At 35.5% G+C, this 13,015-nt stretch overlaps 1 protein-coding gene across 3 annotated transcripts in view; it reads left to right on the top strand.

The window, feature by feature from the left end:
• The window catches only part of NDUFS4 (NADH:ubiquinone oxidoreductase subunit S4), a 122,736-nt gene extending 110,798 nt beyond the window's left edge, over positions 1-11,938 (top strand). For 2 of the 3 annotated variants that reach the window (XM_016952753.2, XM_054684041.1), the window contains one exon: positions 11,718-11,938. In XM_016952753.2, the coding sequence (XP_016808242.1) occupies positions 11,718-11,730 (13 nt within the window). In that variant the 3' untranslated portion in view covers positions 11,731-11,938. 3 annotated transcript variants of the gene reach the window in all.
• The last annotated feature ends 1,077 nt before the right edge of the window (positions 11,939-13,015 follow it).

Genomic DNA, 13,015 nt, shown 5'->3' with positions numbered 1-13,015 from the left:
TCCCTGTTCCCACTACCATGTCCCCAAACATACTGACACACAAAGAAAATATAAATACCCCTGATTCTTTTAGCCTTAAACTTAGGGCCTCATCCTAAACATCTTAAGCTCAGCATCTATTCCAAAGGAACTCTTTAATGATAACGTTTCTTTGTAAAGAGACGAATATCATCTGGGGTTTCCTCTGAAATGTAGATGAACCTCACTTCAGTTCTTTGTGTACTAAAAAGACCCACCTTTCTCACCCATGTGGCTTTTGTCTTTCCTTGTGTTATGTAATAAGTGATGGGGTAGAAGGATGGGGGGGGTGGAGGAAGCTACATCATGGAGAGAGGAGGTGGAAGACAGCTGTGGAAAATTTGGATGGTGGAAGACTAGAATCTACTACCATTTACATGCTAATGAAAACCAGAAATGGCCTTTTTTCCCCCGTTTGATCTGATTTGAAAGTTTGTGACTTTTGTCTAGTATGTCATTTTACCCCCTGTGTTTTTCTCATTGTTGTTAGCTATAAAAACTCTTTGAAATTCTCAAAATAAAGGAAGGTTTCTTTCAGGAATAGGAGGGCTGAGGACAAGCTGTGAAACTGCATTCTTCATAGTGGGTCTATTGGGGTGGAAAACCCGCCTCTGAAGTAATAGAAGGTAGAAGCACGGAAGGAAACAGGTCTGGCCCTGGATCCAGGAAAATAAAGAAAGAAATAATTGGAGATGTAGCTTAGTACTTAGAATTATCCCAGAAGTGAACAACATCAGTAAGGTCTGGGCTTCCACCTAACGTAACCTCTTATGAGGGTCTCAACCTCACATCCATATATCTTTTAAAAAAACAAAACAAAAAAAAAACCTTTCAAAACAAAGGCAAGAATCATGACTTTCATATAGGTATAAAATGCAAGTAAAAATTTATTTTACTCATATAAAGGAACAAGGCAGATGTTACAACCAGTTCAGAGTAAAAGTCAAAACAGCACTAATTCATGTGAAATAAAGAAACGTAGTGAATTGCAAATAGAGGCAAAATTGGGTTTTGGTGGGGGGGGTCTATTAAGTAGAACACAGGACAGCAATTACATGTCTATCAATTGTGTACAACCTAAAAAGAGTTGCCAAGTAGCTAAAAGATAAGGAACTGATCTAAAATCTGATAATCTAGAAGGGGAAGGGTGTGCCAGAGACAATGCACAGTTTTCCATTGAAACAAAGTTTTTTTTTTTCTATTCCTTCTCCATTTTGATTAGGAAATAATCTCAGCAAGAGATTATTTGTGATCACAAAATAACATTGGTATGATATTTAGCCTTACTTACATAGGTGTAGCAAGAGTGTTAATTTGTCATATATGCTTTCTTGTATGCTTTGGTGAAAGTTTTTACAAGGAATCTCTGATTGGACTTTGAAGTCTCTTGAGCTAGGAAACCACACTAAGAACTTGCCACTAGATTTAAAATCTAGTAAAAAGATTCAGTAAGTCTGGAGTATGGCCTAAATATCGGTATATTAATAAAACTCAGATAAGTGATATTGATTTCCAGTTGACATTTACTGGCCTAGAAGATGCAAGATTTAAACTACAGAAGTAAAGATGCAACCAAGTTAATATTTTTAAAAATAACAAATTATGACTGATAAACTATACTGTAATTATTTGCTGGGCAAAGCAGTACAAGGACTCAGGTAAATAGAATACATCTTGAGCAGTGAAGGCATTGATAATTCCCCAGGAACTTACCATATAGCATACAATTTTGGTTAATAACACTTTACCCATGAAATTTAACCTTGGGATGGCTAAACATCTTTTCTGCATTGACAACTTTTCTCATAGTTGACAACTATTCTCAAGTAGCTTGTTAATAATAGCATATAAAATAAACCTAATTATTTTTTAGCACCTCTCTTTTCACAAAATGAAAGAATATATCTTTGTGATTTTCCAGAGGCCCTCTAGGGAATCTCAAAGATAATTCTAGGTGCAATGATATCCTGAAAGTTTTATTTTACATTTAGGATTCAGTTGTGGGAAGGTAAATATCAAAAGTTGTCCGGAGATGTGAACAGTTAGATATAGAATCATAGGTACCTGAGAAATGATATGTGGCCACTCATTGCAAAGTCACAGTAAAACTTAAATATAGAAGGTAATATGATGGTAAAGAAAGAACCTTAGCTCTTACAATGGTAAGACATTCTCTTTCTCTTTCTGGCACAATCAGTCACTTTACTTGAGGACATAACTATTCTTTTTCCTTTAATAAACAAAAACACATCTCATAACCTTGCATTGCAAAGTTTTACCTCTCTGCCACCATTTCTCCTATTCCAGTTTCATTTATGTGTATCTTTTAACCAAAGTGACTGATTCCATAGAGAAACTGGGAGATGGAGAATTGAAAATGGTTACACGTCAGCATTTTAGTAGACTAGCAGATCTCATAAATACACATAACTTTCTGTAGCTATATGCATTCCTTATACTCCAACTTCTCCAGGTGGCAAAAATGAACATGTTCATTAACCAACTCAGAGATACAGCCTCTCTGTAGCATATGAAAATAAGTAGCAAAAGTTTATAAATTTAAAATTGTGCCTAGTAATTATAGTGGAGAAAAGATGTCTTTTCTCACCCATCACATAGGTTCGTCTCCTACAATAAAAGACAGTTAAAAATAGAAAAGCACATATTTATTTAATGTAAGTTTTATGTGATACAGGACGCTTTAGAAATGAAAACCCAAAGAAACAGGAATACTTGTGTATTTTATGCTAAATTTGAAGAAAAAGTATATTGTGTGTGGAAATATGACTGGATAAAGAAGGTATGATCCAATAGTAATAAGCTAGAGAGAACTTAGCTAGGCCTGTTTGTTCAGATTCTTCTCTTAAGTCCATCGCTCTGTGATATTCCTTGCCTCTGGGTGATAGGGCACATGAGTGTCTTATGACTTCTTCCACGGGAAGGCCAGAGAATTATTTTATGGTCTACTTCAAGGTACAAGGGTGGGAGGAGGTCAGAGTGGCCTTCCTTCTCTGTTTCTTCAAATGCCAAGGTGCCATTATTTTAGGGTAGCATGTCCTGAACCCTATCATTATCAATGGATTAGTATTCTATCTTACTTAGAAGAGATCTAGGGTTCACAACTAATTGATCACAACCGGTTACAGATATCATTATTCCTTTTCCACTCCCACAGCTTGACTCCACTAGCCTTAAAAAATAATTTAAAAAATAAGAGATCTGGATATCTAATAAATATCTATTAATTACCTGACAATCTTGGAAATTAATTTTGAAGGTGACATATTACAAAACATAATTATTGTTGAAATAAAATTGTCAATAATGAATCAATTTGGTTAATTGTAAGTTTACATTTTTTCTTGACTAAACATTAAACAAGTAATTTTGGCTTATTTGATCAGTAAACATGTATAATTAAAAAAATACGCAAGTGGAATAAAAGTCTGTTTATATATTTGACATTGATAAACCAGAGAAAACCTTGCTGTTTTATTAAACCAAAATTATTAGTCTTGTTTGTCAAGATTTACCTACACGATATGAACTTGAAGTCTCAAAATGTTTGTTAGTTGCTCTAAGAGTACTTTTTAAGTACTCTTAAAAAGTACTTGTAGCTTAAAATAATTTCTAGCACACTGAAAAGATTAGAAGTTCCATTTTCTTCTCTGAAAATTTTAAGATTATTCAATTTACTTAATCACTTATTTTTCTCTATAAGCTAATCAGAACAGAGTTCCTTTTTTTTTTTTTTTTTTTTTTCCTGAGGCAGAGTCTCACTCTGTCACCCAGGCTGAAGTGCAGTGGCTGCAATCTCAGCTCACTGCAAGCTCTGCCTCCCGGGTTCATGCCATTCTCCAGCCTCAGCCTCCCGAGGAGCTGGGACTACAGGCGCCCGCCACCACGCCCAGCTAATTTTTTGTATTTTTAGTAGAGACGGGGTTTCACCTTGTTAGCCAGGATGGTCTCGATTTCCTGACCTCGTGATCCGCCTGCCTTGGCCTCCCAAAGTGCTGGGATTACAGGCGTGAGCCACCGCGCCAGGCCCAGAGTTCCCTAAAAAGACTTTATAATCTAATTAATCAGTGCCACCTGAAGGTAGAAAAGCCTTATCTACACGCACAATAAGGCTTTTCTCTATACAGACATTGATAGACATACAGTCACACAGAGTTTATAACTTCAGTTCTAAACTTTCAGCCATGAATTAATAATACAAAATGATGAAATACCAAAGAGCTGTTCTTTTCTGAGTACAAATTATTAATTGATTTGAGTCCAAAATAGATAAACTAGATTCTCCATTTTTTCTCACCCAATAGAGAATAGACCTCTATAAACCATTAATCCATTTACAGGGATCATCAGATGGTCAGATTGCAAAACCAATTCCCAAGATTAGTAGAGAGCAAAAGACCAGAGTCAGAGTCAGCAGAGTTCTCTTACTGCTTTGGATTCACCTTTTAGAGCCAAGAAAAGAGGTATGCAGGCTTAAGCATAAGGTACACCATTTCTTCGATGATGAAGTTTGCCTGCCTTTGGTTGATAAATCTATAGGATGTCTCAAGGGGACCTCCAAAATGGTTAAAAGAAATTTTCCAGAAAAAGATACATTGACTCTAGCATAGATATACAATAAACATGTATTGAAGGATTTTACTCATCTGATATAAGGGAGCCAGGCAAATGTTATAACCAGTTCAAAGGACAAGTCAAACAGCACAGATTTATGTAGGGTAAAGAAATGTTGAGATGAGTTGCAAATTGAGACAAAACTGATTTTTCCAGGACTGGGTTGAGAGGGGAGTCAAATCTATGAGAGAGGACAGACTTTATGTATCTCTCAATTATAGTTGATTCTCCTTATTCACAGTTATGTTCTTTAAAGTCACTATGAAACACTAAATTAGCAAGAATTCTTATCCCTCGGGATATACATGGTTAGGTTCCTGCAGGCCTCTGGTCACATAGTTTGTCATCTGACCAGTACATAACCTTGTTTTATATGTGTTTTTGTTTAAAGACACCTTATTTAATACAGTTAATTCATCAACATTGAACTCACAGCCAACAGCTCTATAACTCATGCCTAAACAAAGCGTATCTGAAACACATATTGGCACATCACAGCTTTCTTGGAACACTAGATAACATTTCAGCACAGTGTTTGGGGACCATTTTAAACAGTGAAATTACCAAAAAGCAGCACAGAAATGCAAAATACTGGCACTAAATAGAGCACAAAAAGTATGCTTGTTTACAGTATGAGAGCTAAAACAAGAAGGCAGAGCATTATCCTGCTTCACCTCATTTAGAAATGTATGTTACGGGACTCAAATTTTTTGACATTCTCCACGTCACAAATGACCACAGAAGCACCATGGGCATTGATTTAGGAGTCACAAATAAACTTTAGGTGAATTCACGAAAGATTTTTTTTTTTCATAGATAGCTTTTTCCTCCCAGTGTTTAATCCTGGATCCTGTCTGTAGCTAGGGAAGTACTGCTAAGGCGCGAGCACGAGAGAGAATTATATATGGTGGCTTACTGACGTTCCTGGTATATTATAGATTAAATAGGATTCTGAGAATCCCTATGAGTAGCTTGCAAATCTCTGGGAGTGGTTTTTGGCTATTTGTGTAGTTTTTTTCTCCAGAAAAATGTGTTCTAAATTTCTAATGACTGATTTTCAGATATACTTTTGGAACACAAAAGCTGGAGTAATGGATTACTACCTTGGTTTGTTTTGTGGCAAATGCTGAATAGTTCCAACTACTGCTTTGAAAATAATAGAAATATTACATAGCAAGTATATTATTTGAAAAGATAAAATTTCAAGGGGCCGTTGACTGTCACATCAAAGCAGTAATTTGGGGTTTGAGAGGTGGCAATACTCTACAGCAGGTGTAGAGTATTACTAATCTAACAAATATTTCAGGTGCCTCATGTTTTCACCTTATTTGCTTGTTTAAATCACTTTATATAAATTTCATGGAAAGACTTGCTTTGCCAGTGTATCCGAAACCTCTGTTATTTCTCCATAGTATTTTCTATAGAAGATCTAGGATACTTTTACATTATTCTGAACCATTTACCCCCTACTGTACCCCACCCCCATATTATGTACCTAATTGGTAATTTCAAAGTAAAGAGACTTTTAAAGTGAAATTCCTAAAAAGCTATTTTTCTTTTCTCCTTCTTAAAATTATATGTTAGGGTTATGCTCTGCTTTCAGCCAGATATAATATGGGTACATAGCCTAGTGAAGAATCTTGAAACCTTCCAAGTACCAGTGTACCTTGCTTTGGCCTCCCAAAGCTTTGCTCTTCTGATCCCATGCTTCAGTTGGAAGTGACTGTCAGTTACGTCAGTTTGTGCCAAATTATGTGGTAGTTCTTGTTCTGTGTACAAATGGAGAGTAGGACAAATCATTTAGCTGTTCACTTCCAAACTCATGTCAGGGTTTGAGATTAGGTTATTAGAGAAGACAGACCTTTCACAGAACGTCAATCAAGGTTACTTGAGATAAAATATTTCACAAGCAATAAAAGAACTGATGGATGTTTGTATTTTTGTATTACTGAACCATAAATGAAATGATTCTGTATAAAAATGAATGAAATTGATTTTATTTTTCTGTCTTATATATGGAATTCATAAGTTAATTGTGGCCTGGTTTTGTTCAGAGGTTGGGGTTTTTTGGCATTTGAAAAGTATATCATTTATATCATAGGAAATAGAATATTCCACTCACAATGTGGAGATCTACAAAATAAACTGGCATATTTCAGAAAAATAAATTGGGCATGGGATGTTAAAGATCACATTTTAAGTTTACTACAGCATTTTCCAAAGGTACTTCTCTGATACTAGGGCTTAAAGTTCAGACTATTTTGTGAAAGCGTTTCAGTGTGTGAAACAGCAAAGGGAGTCAGCTTCTCATCATTTAGGTGCTGGTAGTTGGGTTTGTGGCAAATCTGTGCCATATGGCTACTCTCCTCTAGAAAGTGACGGCAGCACTGGGAGCTTTACCTATCCCTGGGGCAGCTGTCTTGGACTCCATTGCTTTGATCTTCTTCTGTCGCACAGCTGGGAAGAGCAAGGGGCTGGTTTTCAGTACCCTAATAGGACAACATATGGGACCATTATGATTGTAGACTATACCTTCATTTTATATAAGCATTCTTCAGAGAGTGCAAGTATTTTCACTTCCATATTCCCATTCAGAAAAATAAGTTTGGGCTCTTTCTTTAAAAAAAAATTATTTTAGGGTTAAAGAAAGACATTCTTATAGAAATTTAAACATTTAATATCTACATTTTATTTCTTGCAAAATACATTCTTTTTAGCGACAAGTTGCAAATAGGAAGTAGAAAAGAGTATAATTCGTCTAACTTACCCATTCTTAAGCATACATGCTTAATGTCCTTTCAAGTGTTGTTATTCTTAGAGTTTTATCTTTTTAGCTCAGCTTCACTGTTTGCTCAAGTAACCTTTATATTGGAGTATAGTGGGACCAGTAAATTTGTTCATCCAGGTACTGTAACAAACACCTTGGAGGAGGATGCTTGGAAATGTGATCAGATTCTTAACAGTACCTCAAAAAACAGCAAATTTTTATTATGATGACAGCCCTACATAGTAGAAAAGTTTTCTGAATAATGAATAGAAAATCCAAAGAGAGATGTATGTGGATTCTTACTTTAGTTTTAGTCTCTATTGTGAATTGTCATTGGACTTCCTCATATGCTCCTTTGCGTTTAGAGAAGCACAGTTGCATGTGCAACTTTGGAAACAAAGTTGTTTGCCACAGAAAAACGGGAAGATAATAAATTTTTTTGCCCTACACATCCTAACAAACAATCATGAGTGGTCAGTGGTAATTATATAGAGATGGATCCTATTAGCAAATGCAGGCTTCTTCTCTGTGTATTTTTGTTTGTTTTTCACAGGGTGCTTTGCCCATCCACATTCCAATCTCTGTCATGATACTTCTATTTATGTTGTTATCACCATCAACAGCAACTGTAATCTGGCTCACAATTCCCAGGAGCCAGCTCACTCCTTAGTTACCAGGGGAAAACCCAAACCAATTGTTCTTTTCTTTTATGTGTATAAAACTTCATTCTTCTCACATTGCAGTGACCCTGACCACATTTTGGAACTCCATAACCAGAATAGATATTAGATCTGTGTCTGAGATCTGATGTAGTACAGAGAATTCTACCTGGCGGCTGAAAGGGTAATTGAGTGAATGAGAGAGTGATTATCAGGTTTGTGTTTGTGTGTATATTACTATTTCCTAGATATTTGAGTGCTTTCTCATTTCTTCTGCAGTTTCTTTCCTAATGTCTTTATTGACCTGGAGAGTGTGTGTTGGGAGGTAATAAGAGGAGAGAGAACTTAGGTTTCTTACCTATCATTTGGCAAGAAAAGAATATGGAGGTCTTGGGTTAACTTTCCAGCTATCATTATAACCACATACAGAATCTACACTAGAAACCATTTCCTTCTTCACAATTGTGGGAGAGCACATGGGGAACATATATTTATTTTACAGGATTCTTAAAAATCTTTTCAACATATTTTTCCAAATAAAAGGAAATGAATGAAATAGATAAAACTTGCAATTGCGGGATATTTTTAAAGAAATGCAGTTTTATTAATAAAGTACTTAGGTGTTAACGTCCATCTTGGTTAAAATCCTGGTTTTGCAACTTATTAGCCCTGTGACCTTAGGCTGTTTATTTTCTCGATATTTTTTCCTTTAAGTTAATGTAAAATTAAGATATATATTATAATGCCTTCCTTATAGCCATGCAACCTATAAACTCTGTACATAAAATTTCAATAAAAATACATTTCAGTGTGGCGATTCCTCAGGGATCTAGAACTAGAAATACCATTTGACCCAGCCATCCCATTACTGGGTATATACCCAAAGGACTATAAATCATGCTGCTATAGAGACACATGCACACGTATGTTTATTGCGGCACTATTCACAATAGCAAAGACTTGGAACCAATCCAAATGTCCAACAATGATAGACTGAATTGAGAAAAAGTGGCACATATACACCATGGAATACTATGTAGCCATAAAAAATGATGATGAGTTCATGTGCTTTGTAGGGACATGGATGAAATTGGAAATCATCATTCTCAGTAAACTATCACAAGGACAAAAAACCAAACACCACATGTTCTCACTCATAGGTGGGAATTGAACAATGAGATCACATGGACACAGGAAGGGGAACATCACATTCTGGGGACTGTTGTGGGGTGGGGGGAGCGGGGAGGGATAGCTTTAGGAGATATACCTAATACTAAATGATGAGTTAATGGGTGCAGCACACCAGCATGGCACATGTATACATATGTAACTAACCTGCACATTGTGCACATGTGCCCTAAAACTTAGTATAATAATAATAAAAAAATACATTTCAAGCACTCAGCATGGGGACTAGAACATACTACCTAGTACACCAGGAATGCTCTTGTCTCACGGCCTTTGCAGTTACTGTTCTCTGCCTACTTCTCAGGGAGGGAGGTCTCCCCTGTATACCCCATCTAAAATGTTTTCTCCTAGGTTAGATTATAGCTAGCTATACCCGAAACAACACAAATTCAAATTTAATGGGCTCTAATGTAATGGAAATTTATATAGAGACATGTTGCTATGAAGTTGTGAATCAAATTTGAGGACCAAATAATACTTAACATTTATTGAGTGCCTACTATAAACCACAAGAGACAATGTAGCATAATAGGTAAGGCGTAGCCTCCAGAATCTGGCCATCTGTGTTTAAATCCTGATTCTGCCCCTTCTTTGCTGAGTGAGCTTATGCTAGTTACCTAACCTCTCTGAGCCTCAGTTTACTCACCTGTACAAGGGGAATAATATTACTTCATATAAAGGTTTTAGGAAAAGTTCTTTCTCATAGAACTCAATAAATGATTGTTAAGTCAGGGTGCTTTCTAAGCACTTTACATGAATTATCACATCCTTATGAAGTACAAGACATGTACTTTAATCCTCATGACAACCTTATGAAAGACAAACTTTTCTTATGCCCTTTAGTAAATGTTTTGAAATGGAGATAACTACTTGTTAATGTACATACTTTATAAGTCCACATTCTCTTAAAGTAAGCTATAGCTTTGTAACTTTAATGGATAAGAAAGTTCTCAAAACATATTTTCTACTCTGTAAAAGTAAGGTTATGTTGAGCAAGTAAATTAATATTTTCTCTCCTGGATTCTGATGTTTCATTTGCTTTCCTGCTTCCCCATTTCCTTATAGTTATTGGACTTTCTTTGGAGATGGAGTTCCAGCAGTTGGGAATGTAATATTCTCTTATGGATAAAGTAGATTAAAAGTTTAAATTAAAATACGCTGTTAAATGTTGTTACTTTCCTTTGTGTACAGTAGCAGTAGTGTACTTTGATGAGTTGAGTTCCATAGGCTTAACTTAACTTTTGTGGTAAAACTGAATACTAACTAAGGGACTATTGAAATGTAAGCTTTGTGGCAGAAAGTACTATACTTACCGAGATCAAGAAGCTCACTTAATTAGACTATGTAATAATCACATTTGGGACATTTTGTACATGACTGCATGATACAGCCATGAATTAGATGTTTCAAGATGAGTTATTTGAATAAAGTCCTGAGAGAAGAATAAATTACAGGTGTGGGAAAATGGATTTTATGAAGAAAAGTGAATGTTATAGGGGTTGCCTAGCTTAGGGAATAAAAGAATGACTTAATTATATTTTTAAGGAGGAGGATGTTGATTTGTTTCCCATGTTTTAGGAGAACTAAAGAACAGGACTAGTGCAGGACTAGTGTAGACATACATATACCCAGTTTTCAGAATTACAAAATGCTGAAATGGCTTTGGAAGGAAAATATAAATACTCAGAAGAGAATAGACAGACACCTTTGATTAGCGGCCCTTACTTTTTTATGCATAAAAATCTCCTGGAATTGATAAAGCGTAGTTTCCTGGGCCCCCACCAGAGATTCTGATCTAGTGGGCCTTTGGTCAGGCCTAACAATTCGCGCTCTTTATCAGGTACTCCCATCTGAGTCCAATTAGTGCAGATAGCCATTGAAATAAATGTTGAAAATCAATTTTTGAGTTTAATCAGTAGCCTGTCCAAGTCCAGGGGATTGAACCAAGTAACCTCTCATGGTCCACTTCAACTATAGTACACACATGCACCCATACACACGTACATATATATACGTTTACATATTTTTCTATATCCCTTTGGAAGAGTTCCAAACTCTTGTAAAGAAACCAACTTTTAGAATAATAGTGAGTGAGTTGGTTATAATGTTCATCGCTCTTCATTGCAACTATTTTAAAGGCCTATGTTAAACCACATAGAGTAATGGAAATTTTTATGTAACACATAGATATCAGTAATTGAGCAAGGTGAAATTGAATCATAGTTTACATCTTTAACTTGAGATATGGTAAATAATCTGCAGGCAATCTTTTGGACCCTTTTCTCACAGAGGATTATAAGGGAACAAATAGTAAGTATATCTCAGATGGGTTGACATATACTCTTGATGATAAATGAACATTAAGTTATAAAAGCTAGCCTCTGCTTGCTGTGCTTTTCAGGTATCCTCTTTAATTCTGTTTCTGTGGATTTGTCTTTGTTTTTTCCTCCTAGGATGGAGCTATGACATTGAAGAGAGGAAGGTTCCAAAACCCAAGTCCAAGTCTTATGGTGCAAACTTTTCTTGGAACAAAAGAACAAGAGTATCCACAAAATAGGTTGGCACTGACTATATCTCTGCTTGACTGTGAATAAAGTCAGCTGTGCAGTATTTATAGTCCATGTATAATAAATACATCTCTTAATCTCCTAATAAATTGGACCTTTAAACTACAGATATATTTTGTGGTGTCTATTTTAAATGTTTTTTGATGTCTCAAATTGAGCATGTTTCAATTTCCTATATATAGAGGAGATTTGAGGTGATCATACCTCTGGGAAATCTTGGTACTTTTAGAATCTATTAACAGGAAGGCTTGAAATCAGCTGCAACATTAAAGTTTTATATTTGCTTTTTATAGCCATTCTCAAGTTAATATGGTTTATAAATCACCAGCCAACATTATTAAAATGTTGTCTTAGAAATGGTTTTATCATAGGTAGAGAAGTACACGATAACATTGCAGTCTTATAAACTTAAACCCCTATGTCGTCATTATTAAATTTAATTACAACTTTATAATTTACGAAGGTACTTTGAGCCTGAATGAATTGCATTTCATAGTAATCTCTGCCCAGAAATCAACACTTCATGATTATGAGGAGTTCAGGTGAAGATTTCATGTTCTTAGGAATTAAGACTCAGAGAAAATAAAAATCAGTTCATTCACGGGGATTTGTAATATTCACTGTTTTGTTTTGTTTTTTTTTTAAATATAAATAGATAGATATATGCTTTTATTGTTAATCATTTAGGTCATACATTATGAGTTAAACAAACACATGCTTTGTTTTTGGCTATTCAAAGAACACTTTGTATACTAACCCTCATAATAACCCTATTAGCAGGAACTATTATTTTACCCATTTTGCAAAGAAAAGACAAAAATCAAGGCTGAAAATGATTAAATAGCCTGCTCAAGATCACACAGGTCATGCTTTCTGCATATGGCTAGCCAGTTTTCCCACCACCATTTGTTAAATAGGGATCGTTTCCCCATTTGTTTTTGTGGGGCTATCACCACCGATCCCACAGAAATAAATACAAACTACCATCAGAGAATACTATAAACACCTCTACACAAATGAACTAGAAAATCTAGGAGAAATGGGTAAGTTCTTCGACACATACACCCTCCCAAGACTAAACCAGGAAGAAGTAGAATCTCTGAATAGACCAGTAACAGGCTCTGAAATTGAGGCAATAATTAATAGCTTACTAGCCAAAAAAGGTCCAGGACCAGATGGATTCA

The sequence above is a fragment of the Pan troglodytes genome, chromosome 4 (genome assembly GCF_028858775.2).
Source record: "Pan troglodytes isolate AG18354 chromosome 4, NHGRI_mPanTro3-v2.0_pri, whole genome shotgun sequence".
NCBI lineage: Eukaryota > Metazoa > Chordata > Mammalia > Primates > Hominidae > Pan > Pan troglodytes.
This window is presented reverse-complemented; position numbering and strand designations above follow the sequence as displayed.